General features: G+C 36.0%; 1 protein-coding gene across 2 annotated transcripts in view; it reads left to right on the top strand.

The window, feature by feature from the left end:
- LOC145989270 (ranBP-type and C3HC4-type zinc finger-containing protein 1-like) overlaps window positions 1-26,195 on the top strand; it is a 75,366-nt gene extending 49,171 nt beyond the window's left edge. For both annotated transcript variants that reach the window (XM_083124596.1, XM_083124597.1), the window contains exons 7-11: window positions 6,067-6,178; window positions 8,705-8,884; window positions 16,274-16,360; window positions 19,201-19,344; window positions 25,379-26,195. In XM_083124596.1, the coding sequence (XP_082980722.1) occupies window positions 6,067-6,178; window positions 8,705-8,884; window positions 16,274-16,360; window positions 19,201-19,344; window positions 25,379-25,459 (604 nt within the window). In that variant the 3' untranslated portion in view covers window positions 25,460-26,195. The remainder of the gene's footprint in view (window positions 1-6,066; window positions 6,179-8,704; window positions 8,885-16,273; window positions 16,361-19,200; window positions 19,345-25,378) is intronic.
- The last annotated feature ends 1,508 nt before the right edge of the window (window positions 26,196-27,703 follow it).

Below are 27,703 nucleotides of genomic sequence, written 5' to 3'. Positions count from 1 at the left end.
GATTGAATGTACCAAGTTTCATAAAAATCTGAGATGGTGGGTTCCCAAACCTCTTTTTTTTTGGTTGAATTGATATGGAATGACTAGTCAGATGTTGTGCACACCTAGTACGCCATCGGGCATGACCAATGCTGCCAGTACACCTCATAATTTAAAAAAAAGACATACTTTTTTATGAGTATGCCATAAGTAACCCCCATAAAATCGGCTGCAATGCATTAAATAAGTAAATATTTAAGTTCTTTCATCAATTTGATAAATACCCACACAGACCATTGATACACATCAAAAATTTTAACAAGTGACTCCACAGTTGCCTTTACACCTTGATTTTACTTCATTCAAAAACGTTTTTACACCTTAGCAACTTCTACACACTGAACATTCATGTAGGGCATGATTTTCTTATCTTTTTGTGCAAAAGTTACATACATTCAAAATGTCAGTTGTGTGACTTTCCAGACACATGAAAATACATGTTTTGTTACAGAAAAGTTTTTCAGCTTGTTTCCCTGAAAAATGTAAAATTGAAATTTAACGTAGTAGGGCCAAGGTGATTTTAATATTTGGCATAATCAGAAAGTATTTTCTGTTTTATTAAATGACAACTATCTTAATATACCTTGAATATTTTAAAGCAAAATTCTGCTAAATTTATACATATAATTACACTGGGATACTATGGTCTGTCTGAAAAGTCACGCAACCAAGACTTTGTAACTTTTGTACAAAAAGTGATAGAGTCATGAGAATTACTCTGGGTATTAACTTTGTCTATGTGGATATTTTTGAATCATTAAGCTCTACATGAACATTCGGTGTGCAGAAAACGTTAGTAAGTTACTCCCAGTGATCAGAACGCTACATTTTAAAAGTAGCTTCGCTACAACTACAGCTACTCTTCCAAAATGTAGCTTCGCTACAGCTACAGCTACATTTACCAAGAAGTAGCTCGCTAAGCTACTCCTGTTCGCTACTCGCTACTTCACTACTTTTTGCACTACTTCTGCATAAAAAAAATTAAAACAACGATATGGGTATTAAAAAATCTCCTATTACTGGTAAATAGATTCTGTTATTCATTATAATGATTCCAGTCATTCGATAATTTTGATAGCAATGTTACTTCAGTTACTTATTTTTACTATAGTTTTTAAGAATACCATATCTATGCAAGTTTCATATCAATTCAAATTTGATATATGAATATTGCAATTAGGGTGTTACCCAAAATACATATTTATTACAACTATACACAAATAAAATTTGGTAGGATTACGTATTTATGTTCACATGAACATATTTTTTTTGAGAATAAATATTTCATTTTTTATAGACTGATATGAAATCAGCATTTTGAATGAAAGTACCTGGAGCCCTTTGACTACAAAAGGGCCCCAGGTTCGATACAAAGGAGAGTCACATAGTGGTTAGGATCCAGTGTCGATCAGATTATCTATGCATAAAATGGACTCAAAACAAAAACTAGGAAAGATGCCAAGTTGGAAGGATGAGATCCTCCTGCTCCTCCATTCTCCACACTAACACTGCTCATAATTCATCATTCTTCCTCATTCTCACAAAGCGACTATAGATAAGAGAATAATTAAATAAACCATTTATCCTCATTGTCATGGTTGAGAGAAGTGGAAGAACAGATGAGGAGGTAAACAGAAGAGGACAAATGAATGGTGGTGGACTATATCAAAGTGTTCGAAGATTAATATGGAATAGGGATGTACCTATGAAATGCAAGAAGGTAATATGTAACACATACTATGTGCCAATAATTACGTATGGAGCAGAGACTTGGACAATGACAAAGAGAGACAAAGAAAAGATGCAGGCAGTGGAGATTAAATTTTTAAGGAGTCTTTTGAGGAAGACTAGAAGGGATAGAATAAGGAATAAGGAGATCCAACAAACAGTGCGGGTGGTGAAGCTTCAGGACAGGATAGATCAGGCGCAGATGAGATGTTTCGGAAAAATGAAGACGATGGATGCAGAAAGACTACCAGTAATATCTTACAATTCACAAGGAGTGGGAATAAGGCCAAGGGGGAGACCAAGATGTCGGTGGAAAGAGCAGATAGTGGAGTGTTAGGAGACAAGATTGGAACACTTGGAAAGAGAGGAGTTGTGAAAGACCAAGAAAAAATGGAGAGGCTTGACTTCTATGCCGACCCAGCCAGAGGCAGGAAACAGTGAAGGATGATGATGATGATGATGATGATGTCATGATTAGCAAAAGTTACAGAAAAGTGTCGCAAAAGTAGGAGAAATACATAAATTTGAAAGAAAAGTCAATAACTCGTACATACTTTTTGCAATATGATAAAATTATTGAGGAAACTGTCGTGTAAACCTGAGTGTTCTAAACGTATTGTAATTTTAAAATTTGTGAACAAATACTATCGCAAAAATAATTGTAATTCCAGAAACTCTATCATTCTTGTAACAATAATTTCTTGCTGGTGAGATCTTATATACTGACCAGTGGCGTGGCGTGGATTTTTAAAAGTGTTACCGGTTATCAGTAGGACATTTAAGGGAGACTTGGTCCCCACCTAATGCCCCCCCTCCCCCAATGTCTTCCAAGTAGTTCATATAATATTAATCTGGTACGTATGCAATTCAATACTAGATTTTGGTAAAGTTATTAATCAGGAAAAAAAATGTTGACATAAGGACTAAAGTGAAATCGCAAACATTGGTTGTTGACACAATAATACGTAATTTGATACTTACAGAAACATCGAAGGCTACTTACAGAGCAGATCAATCCGACTTTGAAAATAGTTATATGATGCTTGGATCCCGGATTCAAAACCTAGCTTGGGCATGGGCGTTTGTGATGTCTATTCATCAATTTAATCATGTCATCACTCATCCCCATCTTCGCAAATTAGCCAAAAGTGGCACAAGCGAAGCAAAATCAATCAAATCAAATCAAAAAACTTCTATGATGCTGTCATAAAGCGAAGTTTTTCATTTGAATTTGAATTTTTGGGTGTGTCATGGTCATGGTCCATGTTATCCACATCTGAATTCAACACTTTTTTTTTTCACCCGAAAATAGAGTACATGGCCAACAAAAGAGTTTCGACAACTGCACACATCCACATAACCACGGATAGTCGTTATACCACAAAACATTGAAATGTCGGCCATATCCAGCAGACGACTTGGTTTTTAAATCGTTCAAAATAGGCTTTGGCCTCCCTTTCGCCACAATTTCGATTTTTTCTGCAAAATAACGAACCGAAAGATTGCTTCAAAATATCTTCTATCGCACAATTACACACACTGTTCAGATAGGATGAACCCGCCACCTCGGAACTCGGATCAAGCTTCATTAATTAATTGACAATGGCCGAAAACAACATAAAGACGAAAGACACCAGTCACAAAACTCCCACTGCACAGTCTCTCCCACAAACCGTTGTTTACTTTTGTAACACGTGAAGCACCCTCCTTGCCCCCTCCCCTCTCAGCATCGGCCCTTCCCCAATATTTCCTTCGGAACCTGCAAGAAGTCCAGTTCTACTAATGTTGCCATCTTAGTTCTTTTGAAACCAGATTTGCCCAAATCGCAAAACTTTTCGTTTCAAATAAGACGTATGTAGAGTAGATGTAGTCTTCATCTGTTTCCTAACTACTCCCACTCCCATGTTTCGCTAAATCCACTGAAATCTCATTTCTGAAACCACTACTATTTCATATATTTTACGTCCTTTGCTACCTTAAAGGCTTTCGCTTTATAGAATAATCCTGATGATGAGGATGCATGGTGAATTATTGAAATAAAATTATTATATCTTTGTGTATGTAATTATTAATTTTTATAATTATGTAAGTAAAATAATAACAACGAACATTGAAATAACCATTTCTTGCTGAGGATTCGAACCTGCGACACCTGACACTTCAGAGCGTGCTAAGATAACAATCGGGAAATTATGCTTGTAAGTATTGTTTTCACCCAAAGACAGTTCTACCACCTCAGAAACATTGCTTCAATCCGAAATTATTGCATTCCTGCGACAACGTATGTCAATCTCAATCAGTATTATCAACAATTATCACAAATTCCTGTAACCGAAATAATATTATATGTGTGAAATATATAATTTTAGGTTCACATTTTTAGAAGGACAGTGGACCCCTTGACCATACCCATCCCTCTCCTCTCCTTCTCGCCCATGATGTCGAAGAAGGACAAAGAGGACTTTCATAATCGCTGATATTTAGTGTAAATACAAAATATCACTTGGTAGTTTGCTTTTGCCCCAGTGTGATTTGATTTTTTAAAATTTTGATTTGGCGATTTAAGTCCACTTCATGAACAGTAATGCTAATCAGGACAGTTTAAAGTTGGATCCGAACCACTTGTGCCTCCATCGGGTATCGAACCCGGAATCCCTTGATTATAAGGTGGCGACGCTACCACTGCGCCATCGTTCCCCAGTGTGACTGGACACCTTCAGAGTAAGATAGACCCGATTAGGCAACTTAGCTCTTTTCTGTCAATTGAATATGGCAACACTGGTATGTTTCCGGTAAGGATCACCGGCAACTGCGTCGGCTAAACAGTCATGACAAAAACCCGCCTCCTCCTCCCACGGTCAGTCTTTGCCGCAACCCGAAGTCTTCCTTGCGTGGGCTCAGGGCCCTTTCCTCATGTTGCCTGTGGAGGGTACCGGATCAGTCCTCCTCTTCACTTTTGCCGGTGTCAGAAAAAATGTCAGTCTGCAATGTTTACTTTACGACAATATTACCAGTTTATGTACGTAATAATATTTTAAGACTGGTTCTTCAATTCTTTATATTTTGGTGTTTCCTGCGGTAACAGTGACTACATGCACGCCACGCCTCTGATACTGACGATGATCAATGCTGTTAACGTACTGAGCCATTTATTGCTGGCACTATTCCCTTGTCAGTGCAGTGGAAATTCTATCGCTCGTTTTTGCACTGCAAGTTGTGTCTTACACTGCAATTAATGACATTTTGGTCTCTCTTACACCATGAATATCCACAGGATTTGTTCCAGGGCTGACGCAAATGAGGCACTTTTTTCCAGTGGTGCAGCAAACGAGGCATGTTTCTCCCCAAAATAGCGATGCAGCTAAAAAAACGTAGATGTTAGCAGAAATATATTCATATATGTAAGTTAGTTATCTGGATATCTGAATTCTTCAGATACTAATTAAATAAATTATGCAGATATCTATAATCTACAATCTAGATAATCTGTATCTCCATGTAATAGACTGTCTTTATGAACCTCCTGCAAAATTAAGGGTTATTGTCGATTTTTTGTGATGCTGTTGCCACATTCAAAATTCACCTCAAAATGCCGAGAGAAAATGTAGTTGTAGCGAAATTTTCGCTACAACTACAGGAATTTTGTAGCTTCGCTACCGCTACAACTACAATTTTCAAAATGTAGCATCGCTACAGCTACAGCTACAAATTTTGTAGCTAGCTACAGTAGCGACGCTACAAGTAGCTCGCTACTTCTGACCACTGGTTACACCCCCTATATGCCTCCATGGCATGGTGCAAATCACTGGCGAGCACTTTACTTCGTTTTAGAAACAATTGATTAAGGCAGCTGTGGATTTACTTGGAAGACATTTTCAATGTGTATCGATGGTCTGTGTGGATTTTTATCGAAAGGATAAAAGAACAAGAAATGTTTACTCATTCTATGCATTACATATGATGTTATGGGTTTTTATTGCATATCACAAAAAAGTATGTTTTTCGAAATGCTGTACAGAAAGATGTGTTGGTTGGTTAGGTTTTTGTACAGGAAGATTAGTGGGTTGGGTTTTTATGTGATAAATTTCATCTCTTTTTATTTCATCTGGGCACTGATTGAATAACATAGTCAGATGTTGGGCACACGTGGTACTGACCTCTGGCATAACCAATATTGCCAGTACACCTTGTAATTATTATAACATCTTTTTCCTAGCACTGGAAATTAAATTGTAACTGAAGTTCTAAGGATGCAATGTAGTAATGTTTTTTCTTATGTTCCTTCTGTTTAAATTTTAGGCCTTGTCTAGTAGATACTATTAGATTTGCAGATGAACCAGAGGTGAGATGTCCACATCGTGATGCTGACTATGCTTGTGATAGTATTTTGCAGGATCGAGAAATTAAGGCTGTAAGTAATGTTGAAAAAAAAATATTTAATAAATGTAACTTTTTGAAATGCCTATTCTGCCCTCACATATTTACATATTTAATTATTTTAATTTATTGTATGTTAATGTTACCAGAATAAACCACAAATACTCTTCTTTGCTCTCTTAAGTTTGTTATTAAATATAAGTGTGTGTGTGTGTGTGTTTGTTCATATACTTCTACAAATTTCTCCAAGCATAAAAGAGAACAAATAAGAAACATTTACCGTATATCACTGCATAATCGTTACAGATTTTAAATAAAAGTGGGGTGCAACCATTATGTGAAACTTTTTCTTTAAATAAAATGTTATGGTATTACTCAAACTTTAAAGTGATTTATTACCATGTAAATTGTCTTTGGTGCAAAATTAGGATGTATGGAATACTTGTAATATACATTAAAATTGAATAGTCCAAATTGACACACATGATTTCCTTGTGTACACTTGAGAAAATTTACTACAGTGTTGCCAAGTATGGACTTACAAAATGTAATCATTTTTGTTATACCATTCTGCTCCACTACCATTTGTTTCATGATCTAACAAAACGTAAACAGCAATATCACAACAAATCTAACTGTATAAACATTAATACACTTGTTTTTCTTTTCCTTGTAGGGTTTTCCGGTGGCATGGTGGTAACGTCATTGCCTTGTAATCAAGGGGTCCTGGGTTTGATACCTGGTAGAGGCATATAGTGGTTTGGATACCACTTTAAACTCTAGGACCAGTCCCGATTAGCCTTACTGTGCATAAAGTGGACTTAAGATACCAACTCAATCAATCAATCAATCTTTTCTTTGTATTTCAACTGTACCATACATTTGGCATCAAGTAATGACAAGGATGGCCATCTGATGAATTAGAATTAGAATTAGAAATTCTTTACTCATGGGCGAAGTTCAGCCTGTGGCTGCTCTACCACTGTTTGATACAGTGGGAACGTGATGGAAACAACAAGAAATGTGCCATGCCTCAATTTTGCCTTTGCTCCGAACTAATCAATGAGAAAGTGTGTAATGATTCAATGATATGTTTAATGCTTGTAATGTTTTCTTTTTATGTTTACTGCTTCCACTTCTGTGTATGATTATTTGTATTACAAATAGTGATGTTGGTAGGAAAAGGCATAACCTGTGCTTATAACAAGTACCGTACTTTGTAAATAATGTAAATAATCCATGCACATATTGTCTTACAACAACTTTTTTTTTTTTGTATCTAAAGTACATTTTTTTCCACCTAGCTATTTTGTGTCAATTTTCTTCCCTAATCCACACATTGGGTATGTTTTGGAGAGTAAAAAGAGGCCAAAATGTTATTTTGTGGGAGGTTTTGGGGTTAAAATACAAAGTACATAAATTCTGATTAGAAATTAATATATCAATCGTTTTGAGACAATTTATTCTCAATGGGTGTTATGTACCTCCTGCATGGGCAGTGTTCACTCCTTAGATGTAACTGCCTTCCTTCCAGATGTATCAATCTTTTCCATACTAGAAAACTCATGATCTTAGAATCAACTTGCCTGTCTTTGTATTTTTCCCCAAAACTTCTAAAAGACAATCTTTGTCAGTTTTTATTCGAGTCTGTGTTCATACCTGGCATTGAGCTTTGAGATTTTCTTTCTTATGTTTCGGTGTGCTAGGTTAGTGAACATTCCATGATTGATACTTCATAATTGATGTGAGGAAAAAGTTGCGTTACCTCAGGTATTTTCACATATATTTGAACACAGTGATTTTTCTCTTCAGTTTGTGACAAAGCATCACCTTTGTTGTATAATAACTACATACTTAACAGTCCTGAACTGTTTTTATTATTTTGTTAAACTTTTGAGGGAAGTAGCCCAGGGCAGTGCCTCCAATTGTTTACACTCCAAAGTAGATGATAGATGTGACTGATGCATGCTTCTGTTGAAAAACGGACGTATAGCAAAAATAATAAATATACAGGGTGGTTATGAATGATTCCAGTGGTTTAAAATATCACAGCATCCTTTGTGTTCAATGTATAATCACAGTTAATCTGCAAATATACAGTTAACTACATTGAAAACTCACAAATGTTTTTACAAGTCCTCTAGGTGCTCAATGTGACTCTCCTGTGGTGGGCTGGCCACGTAGCATGTGTTCAGAAGTGGTGGCACAAACAATGATCCTTTATGCAACCCAAACAAAAACAAAGTAACATGGGTTCAAGTCATGAGGGCATGAGGGCCAAGAAATAACTCTTGTCTACCTTCTTGACTTTTAGCATCATACAATCCTGACATCTCTACTGGTGGCAGATGGAACTACATTGCTGCCAGGATATTCAAACAAAATTTCAGAGATGCTGTATAGCCAAAAATTATTCTGGTAAAAAGACCACTGCAACCATTTGTAATCAACCTGTACTTGAGGGAAAGGAAATCATGTGCAACAAGATATGCCCCTGCATGTGTGTTTCCTGAAACCATTTACTTGTGTAAGAAATCCTTTTTTCTTTCTTTCTTTTTAGCTGGCTCCATCAGATCTCTATGAACAGCATCTAGAGAAGTCTATAGCTCAAGCAGAAAAGAAAATCCCAAATGCATTTCATTGCAAGACTCCTGATTGCAAGAACTGGTGCATCTGGGAGGAAAATGTTAAGGATTTTCTTTGTACAGCATGTAAAAAGATAAATTGTTTGCTTTGCCAGGTAAGACAAATTTTGCGTATTATTTTTAACTGTGTCTTTGGTTATTTACTTCTATGTTGGCGTCTGTTGTTGTGTGGGAAATAGGCACAAATGGGGTTCGGGAGGCATAATGTCAAATCAGTCAGTCTGGTTTGAATTAAATTTCCTCATTACTTGTTGCTCAGCTCAATCTTTTATAAGCTCAGGCATACTTAGTTATAATGGCAGCATTTATTCATGTTATGGAACTTTAGATGCAGTAAACTATTATGCTAATGTATCCACATACCTGCACTTTTGGTGTTGGATTGATTACCTTACGATTTGGCACACACAAGAGATAAAAATGTTTAGCCAAAAATACAGGCTAAATAATGCAAATTATTATTTATCAAAATTAAAAATATCAGAGATTTATATAAAGGTATAAATGAATTTAGAAAGGGTTGGCAACCTAAAGTAAACTTGATAAAAGATAAAACGGCAATTTTTTGGCTGACCCAAGTTATATTTTAAATAGATGGAAGAACTACTTTAATGACCTTTTAAATGTTCATGTAGGAGATAAATCAGAAGTAAATGAAGTCCACACAGCAGAACCTTTAGTTCCAGAACCTAACTTGACTGAAGTTAAAGATGCTATTAAAAGGCTAAAGAATAACAAAGCACCTGGCATTGATTTAATACCAGATGAGTTAATTAAATATGGTGGTAATTCGTTAATATGTCAAATTCATAAATTAATTTGTTTAATATGGAATAAAGAAGAAATCCCTCAACAGTGGAAAGAATCCATAATTGTTCCTGTGTTTAAAATGAACTGCAATAATTATCATGGAATTTCTCTACTCAACAATATATAAAATATTATCTAACATTCTTTTAACAAGACTAACCCTATATGCTAATGAAATTATAGGTGATTATCAATGTGGATTTAAACGTAACAGATTAACTACAGATCAAATTTTTCACATCAGACAGACACTTAAAAAAAGTGGGAATATAATCAAAATGTCCATCAGCTATTCATTGATTTCAAAAAAGCATATGATTCAGTCAAAAGAGATAAATTATGTAATATATTAGTCGAGTTTGAAATACCTAAGAAGTTTGTTAATATGATAAAAGTATGCACCAGTGAAACAGAAAGTAAAATTCCTGTAGGTGTTAATGTATCTGACAAATTTACAATTCATGATTGGTTAAAACAAGGAGATGCATTCTCTCCATTGCTCTTTAATTTTGCCTTAGAATATGCTGTTAGGATGGTAAAAGAAACTAACGAAGGACTAACGGTGTGACTCAGTTGTTAGCATGTTGTTAGATGTAGACTTATTAGTTGATGATATAAATACAATTAAGAATAATGCTAAAATATTTTTCAAAGCAGCTAAAGAGATATGTTTGTAAGTTAGCAAAGATAAAACTAAATATATGCTTACAGGCCAAAACCAAGTGTTAGGTAATAATCAAAATCTAATTATTGATAACAACTCGTTTGAACCAGTTTCCAAATTCAAATACTTAGGAGTAATACTAACAAATGAAAATGATATTATAGAGGAAATAAAAAGTAGACTTAATTCAGGAAATTCATGTTACTTTTCTCTTATAAACTTTTGTCTTCTCGTTTAATATCTAAGAAACTCAGACACGTGGCATGCATGTGGTAACAACAAAATATAAAGAATTGAAGAACCTGCCTTAAAATATTATTACATACATAAACTGGTAATATTGTCGTAAAGTAAATATTGTAGACTGACATTTTTTCTGACACCGGCAAAAGCGAAGAGGAGGACTGTTCCGTTACCCTCCTGCAACATGAGGAAAAGGCCTGAGCCACCGCAAGGAAGACTTCACGTCTCAGCAAAGACTGTTACGGCTGGAGGAGGAGGCACTTATTTCCATGCCTGTTTAGCCGCCACAGTTGCTGGTGATCCTTACCGGATACAGATCAGTGTTGCCATATTCAATTGACAGAAAAGAGCTATGTCGCCTAATCAGGTCCATCTTACTCTGAAGGTGTCCACTCACACTGGGGAAAAGCAAACTACCAAGTGATATTTTGTATTTACACTAATTATCAGCGATTACCAAAGTCCTCTTTGTCCTTTTTCAACATCATGGGCGAGAAGGAGAGGACAGGGATGGGGATGGTCAAGGGATCCGCGGTCCTTCTAAAAATGTCAACCTAAAATTCTATATTTCACACATATAATATTATTTCAGTTACAGGAATTTGTGATAATTGTTGAAAGGGTCGATTGAGATTTGACATACGTTGTCGCAGGAATGCGATAATTTTGGATTGGAGCAATGGTTTTGAGGTAGCAGCACTGTTTTTGGGTGAAAACATTACTAGAAGCATAATTTCCTGATTGTTATCTTAGCATGCTCTGAAGTGTCAGGTGTCGCAGGTTCGAATCCTCAGCAAGAAATAGTTATTTCAATGTTTGTTGTTATTATTTTACTTACATAATTATAAAAATTAATAATTACATACACAAAATAATAATAATTTTATTTCAATAATTCACGATGCATCCTCATAGTCACGATTACAATTATCCTATAAAGCGAAAGCCTTAAAGGTAGCAAGCGACGTAAAATATATGAAATTCAAGGGTCCTTCAAGGTTGACCGGGACTTTTATTTCTGCAGAGGAAATAGGTAGCAGATGAAACACCAAACTATGTTAGTTTTTCAAAGTATTCTCCGTGCGTCCCGAGGCACCGTTGCCATCGTTCTGGCAGCTCCCGAATTCCTTTGGCGTAGAAAGAACTTGGTTGTTGTCGTAGCCACTGGAGGACATCGCTCCGCAGTGCTTCGTCTGTCGTGAATTTCTTCCCTCCCAGATGGTCTCTAAGGGGTGCAAACAAATGATAATCACTGGGGGCTAAATCCAGACTGTAGGGGGGGGGGGGGGATAGGGCAGAACTTCCCAGCGCATATCGGCCAGAGTTGTTGTTGTCACATTGGCCGTGTGAGGTCAGGCATTGTCATGGAGAAGAATGACATTTCCAGACAACATCCCAGGTCTTTTCTTGCGAATGGACTTTCGTACAGCACCACTCAACAATGTGGAGTAATACTGGGCATTAATCGTGCTCCCTTTGTCCAGAAAATCCACATGGATAACGCCCTTCATGTCCCAGAAGACACTTGCCATGATCTTTCCAGCGGACGGCTGCATTTTGCTTTTCTTGGGGGGCGGGGAACCTTTATGCCGCCACTCCATGCTGCGTCTTTTGGTCTCTGGGGTTGAATTGTGCAACCATGTTTCATCACACGTGATGATGGATTGCAAAAATTCTTCACCTTCTGCTCGAAACCGATTCAGAAGCTGTTCACAGACCGTCCTGCGTGTCCACTTCTGATCGAATGTCAGCTGGCGGGGAACCCACCTTGCACAGATTTTGCGGAAGCGTAAGTGGTCGTGAATGATTGTCTCAACACTCCCGACACTGATTTTCACCTCGGCAGCAATATCCCGCACTGTTACTCTGGTTCTCAAGAATCATTTGCTCAACACGTGCGATATTGACTGGTGTGACTGCAGTCGGGTGAATGTGTCCATGCGCTTCATTTGTCACCAGCTCCCATCCTTCGCGAAACTGCTCACACCATTCGTACACTCTTGTCCGCGACATCGTTTGTTCACCATACTGTGCTTGCAATCATCTGAAAATCTCAGCTGGTTTCACTTTCTCCTTCACGAGAAATTTGATTACACACCACTGCTCCACAGCCACAGACACACTGTTTGCCGCCATGTTCGCTGCAACTGCTGCGCATGCGCGAAATACGTCATGCCGGGCGCTAGTTACTCGCGAAGGAATACATTACGTCACCCGCACGTTTCATCATGATCCGGCTATTCATCGATTTTTTACGTACGAAAATCCCGGTCAACCTTGAACGACCCTTGTAGTAGTGGTATCGGAAATTAGATTTCTGTAGATTTTGCGAAACATGGGAGTGGGAGTAGTTAGGAAACAGATGAAGACTAAATCTACTCTACATATGTCTTATTTGAAACGAAAAGTTTCGCGATTTGGGCAAATCTGGTTTCAAAAGAACTAAGATGGCAACAGTAGTAGAACTGGACTTCTTGCAGTGTATTTCCGAAAAAGAAATATTGGCTATTGGGGAAGCACCGATGCTGAGAGGGGAGGGCAAGGAGGGTGCTTGAAATGTTACAAAAGTAAACAACGGTTGGCAGGAGGGACTGTGCAGTGCGAGTTTTGTGAGTGGTGCCTTTCGTCCTTTTGTTGTTTTCGGGCATTGTCAATTAATTAACAAGCGGTGTTAATTACTTCGATGTTTCTGTAAGTATCAAATGAAGTATTTCTTTTTTAGGCTAATGTTTATTGTGTCAATAACCAATGTTTGCGATTTCACTTCAGTGCTTATGCCAAAGTCTAGTCTTGAATTGCAGTCATACCAGAATAACATTATACGAACTACTTGGAAGACATGGGGGGGAGGGGTGGCATGAGATGGGGAGGTGCCCAAGTCTTAGGGCTCCTTCCTTAAATGTCCTACTGATAACCGGTAACACTTTTAAAAATCCCACGCCATGCCACTGAAGAAACTAAAAGTTAAAATATACAGAACAGTAATTTTGCCTGTAGTATTATATGGATGTGAAACTTGATGTGGCACGAATGGGAGAGGAAAGAGGAGTTTACAGGATTTTTGTTGGGAAACCTGATGGTAAGAGATAGGGACAGATGGAAGGCCTGTGTTGCTCCATTCATGAACCTTCGGGTTTAAGAAGGCTACATAGTTAGTTAGTTTAGTTCAAAAATACAGGCTTGACCAGGACTCGAACCTGGGTCTCTGGTGCCATTGTTCTACCAACTGAGCTACTGAGCCAGGTCTTTCAAAGGCAACAGATCTCTTTGCGATAGCACTGTCAGAGATAATTCTACACATATAAAACAGCGAGAGGGAAAAATCTGGCAAAGGCAGGGCTGCAGGGTTTGATTCCTGGCAGACTACATTTTTCACTAAAAATGTATACAGTCCCCATGGGACATTGGAGGTTACGTAATAATGAAATCAAGCAAAGTTAAGTAAATGCACCAACAAACTATAGTGATAGTTGACTTTTCTCACGCACACAATGAAAACTATTATAACTACTACTACTCTCATTCTAATATTCTGTTGTATTTCTTGAATATTTTACAGCAAAACTCTGAAATATTGATACATATAATTGCAATGGAATCCTGGTCGAACCTGCATTTTTTGCGGAAATTTAGCATCGTATTATTTACATTAATCAGTGAGCAAGAATAAAATTCTAGGTCTTCATAGACTTCAGGTTGATAGAACATTTGTTTTCAGCATGGGTAAAAATTCCATCTCAGTCCATGCTTAATGTTTATTATCACATTTGTTACATGCCAGGTCTATAAATAAACTTCCTGTTACTCCTTTGCGGAGAACACAATACGTTTCAGCCTATTATGAGGCCACTTCAGATGTGGGATGCACCTTAAGGCATTCAATGAATTATCATAAGTAGGGCTCAAAAGTTGATGACCTAGAAAATGTCAAAAAATGACTTGTAAGAATGACCTTAAAATTATTTTGAAATGACCTAACTAACTAACTCTCTAGCCTTCTTGAACCCAAAGGTTCATGGCTGCAGCAACGCAGGCCTTCCATCTGTCCCTATCCTGAGCAAGATCTATATACTCTTTTTCCATCCCTACTAATTTCCTTTAGGTCCATCTCAATGTTGTCCCTCCATCTTCGTCTTGGTCTTCCTACTGGTCTCTTACCATCAGGTTTCCCAACAAAAATCCTGTAGACTCTTCTTTCCTCTCCCATTCGTGCCACATCGCCTGCCCACCTAAGTCGTCTTGATTTAATCATTCTATTAATATCTGGACATGAATACAAATTGTGTACCTCTAAATTATGTAACCTTCTCCACTCACCTTCTCCTCATCCCTTTTAGGTCCAAATATTTTCCTAAGGATCTTATTTTCAAATACTCTTAATTTATGTTCCTCTTTTAATGTAAGGGACCAAGTTTCGCATCTATATAATATTACAGGCAAAATTACTGTTTTGTATATTTTAACTTTTAGTTTCTTAGATATTAAGCGAGAAGACAAAAGTTTATGAAGAGAAATGTAACTTGCATTTCCTGAATTAAGCCTGCTTTTTATTTCCTCTTTAATATCATTTTCATTTGTAAGTATTACTCCTAAGTACTTGAATTTAAAAACTGGTTGAAATTACTTAAAATTAATTTTTGATCTTAAAATGAAAGCATGATTTTTCATAAATTACAAGAGAGTAGTTGAATAATTCTATAAAACCTGTTTCTCGTGGTTTAAACAACTGATGCAAAGGGTAAAAGCAGTTAAGTGCTATTGTAGTTTTCTTTATTTTTTTACTTCCAAGGTTGCATAAAATACACCACAAGGCTTTTCTTTATAAGTCATTCACCTTTCAGAGTGGACCTTCCACTATACAGTAGTCGGCCAGCATCTGAAAAAACATTTATGTTTCGGGTAGATCAGATTATATATTTTTTTTATATTGTGACAAATTGTACTTCAAAAACACAATTAAAGCGATAATAGGGTCTAGCAAGGGGACCTGAAAGTAGGCTTCACACACAGTATTTTAAATTTGCTGGAGCAAAAAATAAATTTGCAACAATGCATTGCCAAACATTTCACTTAAAAATAATATTGTGTTTATTCATTGGTCCTATTTTTGATTAATGGTGAATTTGCTAAAAGAACCATGTCAGAAAATTTAAATATGTAAGTTATGTTAGCAAATACATTTAAAGTTCATGAAACAACAGGGGAGGAGAAAGAAAATAATCCTCAAAAATGAAGAAAAATGCAGCAAGAAAATAGTGGAAAATGACCTAAAAGGCCAAAAATGGAAAGAAAAAAATTGCTAAATAATATCAAAGTTTTCTGGTTCTAACTGAAGGGAAATGAACTGATGTCAGGTTTAGCATTGCTTTCAAGGCTCAGAAAAAACATCATTTTTCATCAAACTTCCGAACTCAAATCATAAGCTTATACAGTCAGCACTCCATAAAACGTCCACTAATGTTAATTCCACACAGTATACACTTGCAAGAGAAAACTCTCATTCAAGCAAAAGAAGTATTAATCTTGAAAATATTCCTTATTCTTTTACATTCACAAAATTATTCATTTCAATCAACTTACATCATCTTTCCAATCAATAACACATCTCCTAGCAACAGAAACAGAAACTTTTTAGGTTAGTCAGTAACTATTCAAACAAATTACAAAATTGCTTCACACAAATTATTACTTCATATTCTGACGCAAGTATTTCTTTTAATATTTTGTATTGGGGCGTAATACATTTTAATGGAAATTTTTATTCCAGGCTATTCATGAGGGAATGAGTTGTACACAACATCAGGATCAAATTAGACAACAAGCTGAGGGTCAGCAAACCAAAGCAAAGCTTCTGGTAAGTGTGGCTGTAAGTGCTGTGTGTAAAAATATTTGATACAATATCTGTGAGGATTCGTATTCAGAAGGCCTTTGGTTCAAATCCCACAACTGGAATTCTGGCTGAGCTTGCCCATTATTTTCATTAGATGTGAGTGATAGGGTGATACCCTCGGTAAAGGCCAGAGAACTCTCTCCAACGTCCTTCTTACTTCCCTTTATTCTCAGCTCCTCTTAATGTTTAACCAACCTAATCTGAATATCACAATATAAATTACAATTTTACTTACGTTTTTTTGCGAGTATGATACGTTTTCTTCAATTACGACGTTTCAAGAGATAACTTCTCTCTTCTTCAGGTTTCGGTGTTATAAGCAATTCATAAAGTCATAGCTTCGTCAAAATATTTCTTCCATAGTCAACAGGATCAAGGGTTAGGTTAGGTCACAAGGGAAGCTCATTGCAGACAACTTGACTGTGAAATAGTGAATGGTTTTTAGAATTTTAAAGGATTTTACAGTTTTTAAAAAAAAATATACAGGAGGACAAATAAGTTTGTATAATAGGTTTTAACTTAGGCAAACGAAAGCTTTAAAGCAGGTAAATTGTCAGTGTGTAATCGATCTTCCTATATTTTTCCCCCGCTCACATTTCACCTAACCCTTGATCCTGTTGACTATGGAAGAAATATTTTGACGAAGCTATGACTTTATGAATTGCTTATAACACCGAAACCTGAAGAAGAGAGAAGTTATCTCTCGAAACGTCGTAATTGAAGAAAACGTATCATACTCGCAAAAAAACTTAAGTAAAATTGTAAATTATATTGTTAATCTTGTGAGTAATTTGCACATAGTAAATATGAACGTAATCTGAATATGAATCTTCTCATTTTTTTGGTAAAAATAAGTTTTATATTAAAATATAAAATATAATTGTCCATAACACAATACTAATTTTACCACAACAACTCGAATAAAACCTTGATAAGACGAATTTTTGTACAGTTTATGGGATGCCGTTCGAGCTCAATAACTCGAAGGTAGACTTTGAAAAATCTCCATGTGTTGAAGTTAAATTCTAACCACCTCTATATCTCGAAGTTTTATTCATAATTGGGAAAAGAGAGATGCAGTAAATACGGAGAAACTAGTACTCACTTTTATCCGCGAAGCTGTTTTTTTTTTTTTTCGATTAATTTCAGTTTCCACTGTCACCATCCTTGTTGGAACTTGCAGTGGCAGTCACCACTGAAATTAATCGAAAAAGAAAACAGCTTCGCGGATAAAAGTGAGTACTAGTTTCTCCGTATTTTGAAGTTTTAGTCGCACAGACCTCAATAAGTTGAAGTCTAGGGTGCGTACGTACCATGTCAGGTGATCAACAATCATGTCGGGACTTGAACTCCCACATCCTGCTGTGTATGTAACCATCATTGTTAATGTGCTTAGTGTGTGTTGTAAACTTTAGACCTGTATAACTCGAAGTCGGCAATTTTGGTTCTCAATGACTCGAACCTTGTTAAGTCGAAATCCTTGATACCTCGATCTTTTTTATTTTTCCCCTCAAGTTCGAGTTATCAAGGTTCCACTGAATATATACCTTATAATTCATTATTACTAATTTTTCACTTACTAACTTCTAATTAGTTATTTACTCATTACAATAAAACTCTATTAACCAACCTCTTATTGATTATATTCTATGTATATTAACAACATTAAATGGCATTCTGGCTCACCAGAATGGGTTAACAAATTCAAATGTACATAAACTCAAACAATATTGTACTACCATTTTTTTTTTGTTTATTTTTGTATTATATATTGAATATTTTAAAATAGGGATTGGACCAATTAATCGGTACTCTATCGGTATCGGCCGATATGGGCATATCGGTGTATCAGTTTATCTGCAAAATTACCAATTATTTTACCGATCCAATATATCAATAAATATCTGATATTTTAGAGCAAAATTCTTCCATTTTGTTGAAATTTTTATGGATAATCTCCATGCCATACTTTCTAAAAAAAAAAGTAAATGTCTAAATATGCAATTTCTTTTTCACTGCAGTCACCTTGAAACACACATTTATTAAGGAGGTCATTGAACCTTTCAGGTTCTTCAAGGACCATTTCCAATTTTATATCGGATCAGTAGAATATCAGTTATCGGTATCGGTAAATTTTATATCGGTACTTTATCGGTATCGGCCAAAATTTCATATCGGCCCATCCCTATTTTAATTAATAAACAGAGAAAAAAAAACAGGAAAATGCAGTTTAAATTCAAAGAAACTGACAACCTGGTACATTCAAAGACACCAGGACAAGAAACACATACCCTCAAATGTATGTATGCCGGTGGTCTTACTTTGTTTCCCCTTCCTCAACCAAGGATCGAACTTGCTCTTCTACTTTATGTTCCTGTACTTTACAACTTAGATATCTGTGTAGGTTTATAATGTCCATGGTAGAGCATTGCCATGGAATACCAAAGACCAAGGTTTGATCTCTCATGCCACTGTTTTATTATTATTATCTTCTGAGTGTCATCAGCCATTTTATATAACTAGTTCAGTTGTATTAGTTCCCACAATCGCAGATGTGGTCAAATGTCCAAAGATGTCCAATAGCAGTGACAAGTTGCAGTATACTTGAAGTGGATATCATAAACTTGATGAGAGTGTAAATTGTGGAAGCTGTGGAGAGATCAGAAGTTGTCTTGATGGCTCAGTGGTAGAGCATTGGTGCGGAATGCCAAAGAACCAGAGACAAGTTCTCTAGAAAAATACATTTGGTAATTTCATTCTCTTAGTAAAAATTTATTTTAAATCTACAATCTCATCCTTTCCAGGAAATGATCGAACGTGGAGAAGCTATGAACTGTCCAACGTGCCAAGCTGTTTTGACAAAGGATATTGGTTGCGATTGGCTAATCTGTTCCATGTGTAGAACAGAGATTTGCTGGGTTACAAGGGGACCAAGATGGGGTCCAGCTGTAAGTACTTATTTCTGATATTCAATTTTACTTATTATTATTTTCACTGATTCAAGCCAGGATGGTGTTCTGTGTCTTGTTCCTTCATCAGTTTTAGCAAATTATTCATTCATTTTTATGAAGCAATCCAAAATGATATTCATCATTGTTTAGTAGATGTTCCAGTACATTTTATGTTCATGTGCATGCTTACTTTGTAGTATTTGACTCGTTTTATGTCACTTTTATGGTACTTTTGTTTTTGCTAATCATATCTGCTCAAGGCCTCCCCAATGGCACAGTGGTAGCATTGTCGCCTTGTAATCAAGGGGTCCTGGGTTCGATTCCCAGTGGAGGCACATAGTGGTTCGGATCCAACTTTAAACCGTAGGTCCAGTCCAAACACCAAATCAATCTAATCATATCTGCTCAAATGTGCAAATGTGTATGGCTGATGAAACAAACATTATTCACCCATTTCAGTTTCATTAGGCCGAATATTCAGGGAATGTACATGTGCACAGTTGAAGAACTCTTCTGTGGGACAGGATGTAAATTAAATGGGGGAGGGGTGTCAGATTTCTCTGCAGTAGACTTAAGGATCCCTGGCAAAGTGAGAAATATTCATTCCTATCGGGGATGATCCCTCCCCCCAAAATAACATAACAGTCACGTTTATAACACATATAACAGTTGGGCTGAAAAGTTCGTAGGCTGACTCATAGATGGCGTTACTAGAATTAAATCCATGTGATTTTTACTTAGTTCTAACCTTCAAAATAAATTTCACAGCTGCCGGATAATTAGTTCGTGAGATATAGCATTGTGAGTGTAGCAGCTTTTGTTATTGTGAAAAAATGGATGAAAAATAATTTCGTGTGTTAATAAAGCATTGCTTTTTGGCAAAAAAAAATACTGTTGAAGCCAAGGCTTGGCTTGATAAACATTATTCGGACTCTGCACCAGGAAAATCAACCGTTGAGAAGTGGTTTGCTAAATTTAAACGAGGCGAAATGAGCATCGAAGACGATGCACGCAGTGGACGCCCCAAAGAGGCTGTTACCGACGAAAACATCAAAAAGTCCACAAAATAATTTTAAATGATCGTAAAGTGAAGTTGATCGAGATAGCTGAGACCTTAAAAATATCAAAGGAACGTGTTGGACATATTGTGCATGAATATTTGAACATGCAAAAGCTGTGTGCAAAATGGGTGCCGCGCGTTCTCACAATCGATCAAAAGCAACAACGTTTTGATGATTCGGAGCAATGTTTAGTGATATTCAACCGTAATAAACACGAATTTTTCCGTCGATATATTACAATGGATGAAACATGGCTCCAAAACTACACTCCAGAGTCCAATCGACAGTCAGCCGAGTGGACTGCACGTGATGAACCGAATCCAAAGCGTGGAAAGACGCAACAGTCGGCTGGCAAGGTTATGGCATCAGTATTCTGGGATGCGCATGGTATTATATTCATCGATTACCTCAAAAAGGGCCAGACCATCAACAGTGATTATTACATAGCGTTGTTGGAGCGTTTAAAGGATGAAATCACGAAAAAACGGCCCCATTTGAAGAAGAAAAAAGTGCTGTTTCATCAAGACAATGCACCGTGTCACAAATCAATGAAAACGATGGCAAAATTATATGAATTAGACTACGAATTGCTTCCCCATGCACCATATTCTCCAGATCTGGCTCCCAGTGACTTTTTCCTGTTTGCAGACCTTAAAAGAATGCTCCCTGGAAAGAAATTTAGCACTGATGAAGAGGTAATCACCGAAACTGAGGCCTATTTTGAGGCTAAAGAGAAATCGTACTATAAAAATGGCATCGAAAAATTGTATGACCGCTATAATCGTTGTATCGCCCTCGAAGGCAACTATATTGAATAATAAAATCGAATTTTGTCAAAAAAAATATTTTTTACTATGTTAGCCTACGAACTTTTCAGCCCAACTGTTATTTTGTAGGGCTAAGCTAATACCAATACCAAGCTATCATTCTTGGGTGTGTCGGTCGGATTGTTGGATTTTTATTTATCAATAATTTTTCAGCTTTTTTGTCTTTCACAGGGTTCGCAAAATGCAACACAACACTTTCACAGAAAAAGTATGCAAAATTTCAAGTTTCATTTTATTTTGCATCACTTATTCATAATATGTAATTCTTGAATATTATAAGCAAGACTCTAGTCAATTGATTGTAATAATTGGAGTGGAATACTCACCCACTGATATTATTCATTCCTTATTTTGGACTTAACAGCTCTTTTGCCATTTTTGTCCATTGCAGTATACATATAAAACCTTCCTTACTCCCTCACATTTTAAAATATCGGTCTTTCTCTCCTCTATTACATAGATATTAGATTAAAAAACAACCACAACAAAAAAATGTTCGCCTTTACAATTGTATGTTACACTTCCTTAAAAATGATAACAAACTTTAACCAATCCGCACATCTCGATTAACAACCAAACTTAACAATTGTTTTGGAAACGAGCTTTAGATTATATAAAGTTTTATAAAAGATATTTCCCTCTCTCTATTATATTTTGAGCATTCAAGTATTATATGTTGTGCATCTGCACTTTCCCAGCCACATTCACATTTCTTATTGTTCATTATTCCAATTTTGGATAAATGTTGCCTAGTACACAAATGGCCCGTTCTCAGTCCATTAATTAATACAACCACTGATATTAACCAATATTTGAACAACTTTTAATTGTTACAATTTACAAGCATTGCTATTGGTGTGGTATGTGTATCAGTGGCTCAGCCCTAACATTTTGTAAAGTTGTTCATGAAACAAGCAACTTTCATGCTTTCAGTCATCATAAGTACAATCCCTGACATATCATCGGACTGTTGTTAAAACTAAGAACATGTGCTGTACGCAACATATCTGCCTGTGATACTGTTGGGTAAATAGAAAGGAATCTCGTTTCGTCATTCACACAATAAACACTTGAACAGCAAGAAAGAATTGATGAACTGTTTTTGAAAATTCATACGTAGAGCTCAAGTTTAATGACAAAGTGCAACAGTGGATCAACAATCAAATTTCAGTACAGCCAGCAATGGAACAGTAAATATTTAGGAAAGATATCAGTGTTAGAAAATGAATAATAAATATTAATCTTAATATTATTCCTCAGTTATTGTTGGTAATAATAATAATAATTGTGAGTTTGAGTTTTGGTTTCAAGTCTACCTAATGCACAGAAAGGCTAATCAGGACTGGACCTACAGTTTAAGTGGGATCTGAACTGCTTGTACCTCCACTGGGTTTCGAACCTGGGACCTCTTGATTACAAGGCAACGGTCTGCCACTATGCCATCGAAGAGGCCAAATAAATATCATTGTAAGAACAAATAACAAACTCCATGACCCAGTAGCATTCTGCAGGCAAGTGCCTACCAAGTGGCTTTTACATTGGTGATGCATGGTTAGTGCATCGAATCCCGTACCTCCTGTTTTCTAACTTTTGAGGGTAAAGTTTGAATTTTTTGTTGGCTCCCATAGAGAATCAGACCCAAGACCACTCTATTTATCTGCTCCGAATTGATTGACTGATTGTTTGATTTTAAATTATTGCGTTCGTTGGCACACATGGCTATTTTGCACCCTTCATTGAGCTCCGAAAGGAGAGCCAATATCCTTGCATTCCCTTCAAAGTAATAAGTTTTCTTTGCACACTGTCAGTGGGTTAATTATATTTAGGAATTGTACTAGTTCTATGAGACAGGCATCATGAACCTCGTGAAGTGCTGGGATATAGGCCTGAACCGGGGAGGAGACTATGTTGAGAAGTAGCGTATGAAGTATTCTTTCATGTGAGTTTGTTTGTATTCATCTAATAAATACCTACTGGAATTTACAGGCTTTGTATTCTTTTTTTCTGATCATCCCTTGTAGCTTTCCTGGTGACATGATTCCAGCAAGTGTTCTCATGTTACCAACCAGGTAACCCCAATTTACCTTGGCTGGTAACCCGAGAACACTTGTTTCAATTATATTTGTAAATTGCATAGAATTTTTAAAGTAGAAAGGAAAATGCAACAAATCGAGATTTCGTAGTTTCCCTGTGTCAGCCATAATGATATTTTTTTTCATTACCACAGCAATGCCAATGTTGCCTATGTCCTACAACCTATTGCAGACAAAAGCATTATTGAACATAATAAAGATATATATGGATGATACATATTAATTTTAAAATGAAATAATTTATTCTGTTGGATAGTCACACTCAACAATGAAAATGAATGAGGTATGACGTGAAATTGATGAAGGCACTCACAAAAATATATGAGGCTGGGGCTGAAATCTGGAAGTTTCAATGTGCTCAGTCTTCAAGGTGATTTGTGCATACTCAGGTTGTTTACCAGTCAAGAAATCAACAAGTAGGTCAAGAAAGTCAAGAAATTATACTTATGGTCAAGAATATTTGCTATATTTTTCACAGTTTAGTGAATTTACATTGTTATAAACCTGTACTGGAATTTGATAAAATTGAATATTTGGAAATCCAAAATTGTATTGAACAGTGGCGCAACCACAATTTTTTGTTGGAGGTGGGGGGGGGGGGCAAGTACCAGGATAAACGTACCAACAAAAATAATAATACTAATACTAAATAATAAGAATAGTAATGGCATTATTATTATTACTATTATTATTACTACTAGTGGTAGTAGTAGTAGTATCAAAGACTTTATTATCCTCATAAATTACGCAAAGAGGGGTAGAAGTCTGTACGAAAGCATTTGTTTGGAACAAACGATTTGAAATTTTTTTCAACACAGTCAGTTTCACATTAGCTAATAATGGAAAACAAGCAGACAGACTGTATTCTTGAATGGCAGAAAGTGAATGATAAATGCATTCCGAAGATATTTCTTTTTGTACATATGTAACATGTAGAACTTTCATTTACAACATATGTTTTACACATATGCAACATGGAGCGACATAAAATATGAAAATACATATGCAACATGCTAACGTTAATTGTGTACGTTTTCAAAGTTCATTCTGCAGCCTACATATATACAACACATATTATTTAAATACATTACATCACAGAAAACAATTACATTGCATGCGAAGCGAGCAAGAACATTTTTAGATCCAATTTTTGCAATTGAAAGCAATATTGATTTAATAGAGCACAAATAATTTCACTGGATGCCATGGCATTCTCTCTTTTTCAAATATTTTCATTAAGGTCGCTCGGCATCCATGGCTGACTCCCACCACCCCCTAGCTATGGGTCTGAACCTGAGGATACCGACATAAGCAAGCGAAGCGAAGCAAGAAAATTTTGCAAAATGTATTTTAATTTGCATAAGATTTGAAATCGAAGGGGGCAATTCTCCTCTGTACCCTCCCTGCAGGTGCCCTTGGCCGTCAATGTTTGCCCCCCTAGAATTGACTTCCGTCCAAGGTTGCCCCTGCCCCTGTGGTTGCGCCACTGGTATTAAGTTGTGGTTAATTTTTTTTTTGCTTTGAAGTTTTGTAAAAACATTAATGTAATGTGGCCATTCCCTATCCAGGATGAAGTCTGAAGTATTAATTTTTACATGCATTAATAATTAAATTAAATTGTTAAAATACAGCTTCAGTTTTCATCTTAACCAGCCTTGTGGTATGGGTTTTTCATTGAATAAAAATATATATTTTCTTAATTTCCAGCTATACCTAAGTAGGGGGCGATTAAATCCATGCTAAGAAAATGGAAAGAAAGGTCAAGAAAAAGTCATTAAGAAGTCAAGATTTTTTTATTTCTTATTTTGGTAGACACCCTGATACTTGTAAAAACATCCAATTCATGAAAATTACAAACAACCGTAGGAGAAATGATGAAAATTGGGTTTTTCCAGGATAACTTATAAGACATGTCTGAATGTCAATGTTTCCAATTTTTCGTAAATTTTATTTGGTTTGTTAGTAGTACCTTTTTAGTAATTGTTGTAATATTAATGTTTGAAAATTTCAAAAATCATATCCACTTTGCTTATCATCATTATTATTTTAGGGTAAAGGTGATACTTCGGCTGGCTGTCAATGTATGGTCAACGGGAAAAAATGTCATCCAGTTTGCAATAACTGCCACTGAAATATGAAGCTCAATATGAACTTTTAAAATTTTGTACCAAATTATAACTTTCTAATCAATAGTAAGACTGCAACATGTGGTAAAGTTTTTTTGCATGCAAAATAATAAAATGCCTTCTTGTTTCAAGAATTTGTGCCTGAGCAGATATTTTGCAGTATTACTTGAATCTGTATGAGTTACTGATTTAATTAAATGCCAATTTCTTACCAACACGTGTGATATTGTTTTCATATCTGCATTTATCTTGCTATGCCACACAGAGAATATGTATGTATTCTACTTTTTTATTATGCAGTTTGCTGTGATTTAAATGTCCTAGTGTTACAGTGGAACGTCGATTACGTTCTTCAGGGGACAAGGATAACTTTATAACATTTTGCTGTATTGGGACCATGAGGATAGAATCTAATGTCGAAAAATGTAAAATCCAGAAACATAAAAAAGAACATTCAGAAAACATACTGTGCCTTGCTTATTGATAAGCATAATATGAAATTTTGTAAGGGTCCATGTTAATGGTGTGTTTTGACATTTTATAAGGGAACAACACATGAATACGAGGTCAGGTATATGATATTTTTACATAATATGTTCTAAAAGAAAATGACATTTTTACTCTCTTACGAAATTAAACTTTTTAACTTTGTAAAATTGCATTTAAAGAAACAAATGAAACAAGGTGTTTGATGTAAAGATCAGTAGTAAAACATTTTTTGTATATATGAGAGAGGATGGTCTGAACTATATAACAAATATATATATATATATATATATATATATATATATATATATATATATATATATATATATATATATATATATATATATATATATATATATATATATATATATATATATATATAAATATTTCGAATACATGAAATTATGTAAGTGGGAAAGGGGAAGGAGAGCCAGAAAGGCAGTTAATATCAAATTACATATTCATTCAGGTACACTTACGTATCTGATATTAAGAAATGAATTAAGTTTTGCAGCATTATTCAGTGTTAAAAGAAAGGTGCTATCCAAGATTTGGATGTATAATCACTTGTTTGAAATATAACATGTTTATAATTTGATTCAAAATTATATGCCTGTAAACATAAACATCATGGGGTCTTACAACACGCAGATGTCTCATAAGCTCATTCATATCTTCAGACACACTGAATTATAACTCCAGTGGGTCTCCCTGGTGATGTAGTCTTGACGTCACCACCTTGTAATTGAGGGGTTCCAGGTTCAATACCTGGTGGACTCACATAGTGGTTTGGATCCCACTTTAAAACTGTAGGCCCGGTCCTGATTAGCCTTACTGTGCATAAAGTGAACTGAAAACTCCAGTGCCTCTAAAGATATGAACAAAAAGTTGCTAAAAAACCAGTGGTGTTGTGTTGTAAACTGTGCTGTTTATATTTATAAGTACAGGGTGATAGGAGTTGGACTGACAGTTTGTAAAAGTGTGTTTTTATAATATGGTAAGGAGTAGCTAGAAACAAAAACATGCATTTTGAAGGCAAACTCGACAAGTTTTATTGGAAGCAGTTACATCTCAGTATAATAGCTCCACATAAGCTACGTTTGTTGCACAGAGAATGTCCAGCCTGTATTAAATCTCCCTCCACATGTTCTGTAGCATCTGAGGGGTTACAGAAGCAAGAGCATTCTGAATACGGTCCTGCAGTTCTTGTAGATCATCTATCTTTTGGGCAGAATACACCACATCTTTTATGTACCCCCAAAGAATGAAGTCCGGAGGGGTAACATCAATTTTCTGCAGAATGTCAATGGCAAATGAATGTCTTTTCGGCTTGTCATCTGGCTTAATTTCATACAACAGCTGCACCTTGTATCCGTACAAACGTAACCTTTTGTGCACGACTTCATAAACAGTGGATCTTGGAATTCCTAGCTGCCTGCTCACCTCCCGTATTGACTTCCATGGGCTCTACATGCTTTTTCCTGAACCAATGTCATTTTTTTGTTTGAGCGACACTAGCGCTGCCACCGTTAGTTGCACATGATTGAAAATTTGCTGAAACAAACTCACAAATTTACTATTGCTTTTGCAATGCTTTGCTAACAAAAACCTCAAGTTTGTTGAAATGTAATACCTATTTACAAACCGTCAGTTACAAGCCGGACACCCTGCATATTGCAAACAATAATGTCAGGTAAGAATATCTTACTTCCTCTATATTTTGATTATGTTGGCACAAAGTGTAAAATGTGGAAAATATATTC

Source organism: Lepisma saccharinum, chromosome 6, assembly GCF_977018435.1.
Source record: "Lepisma saccharinum chromosome 6, izLepSacc3.1, whole genome shotgun sequence".
NCBI classification, from domain to species: domain Eukaryota; kingdom Metazoa; phylum Arthropoda; class Insecta; order Zygentoma; family Lepismatidae; genus Lepisma; species Lepisma saccharinum.
The sequence above is the reverse complement of the archived record's forward strand: the minus strand, read 5'-3'. Positions and strand labels throughout refer to the sequence as shown.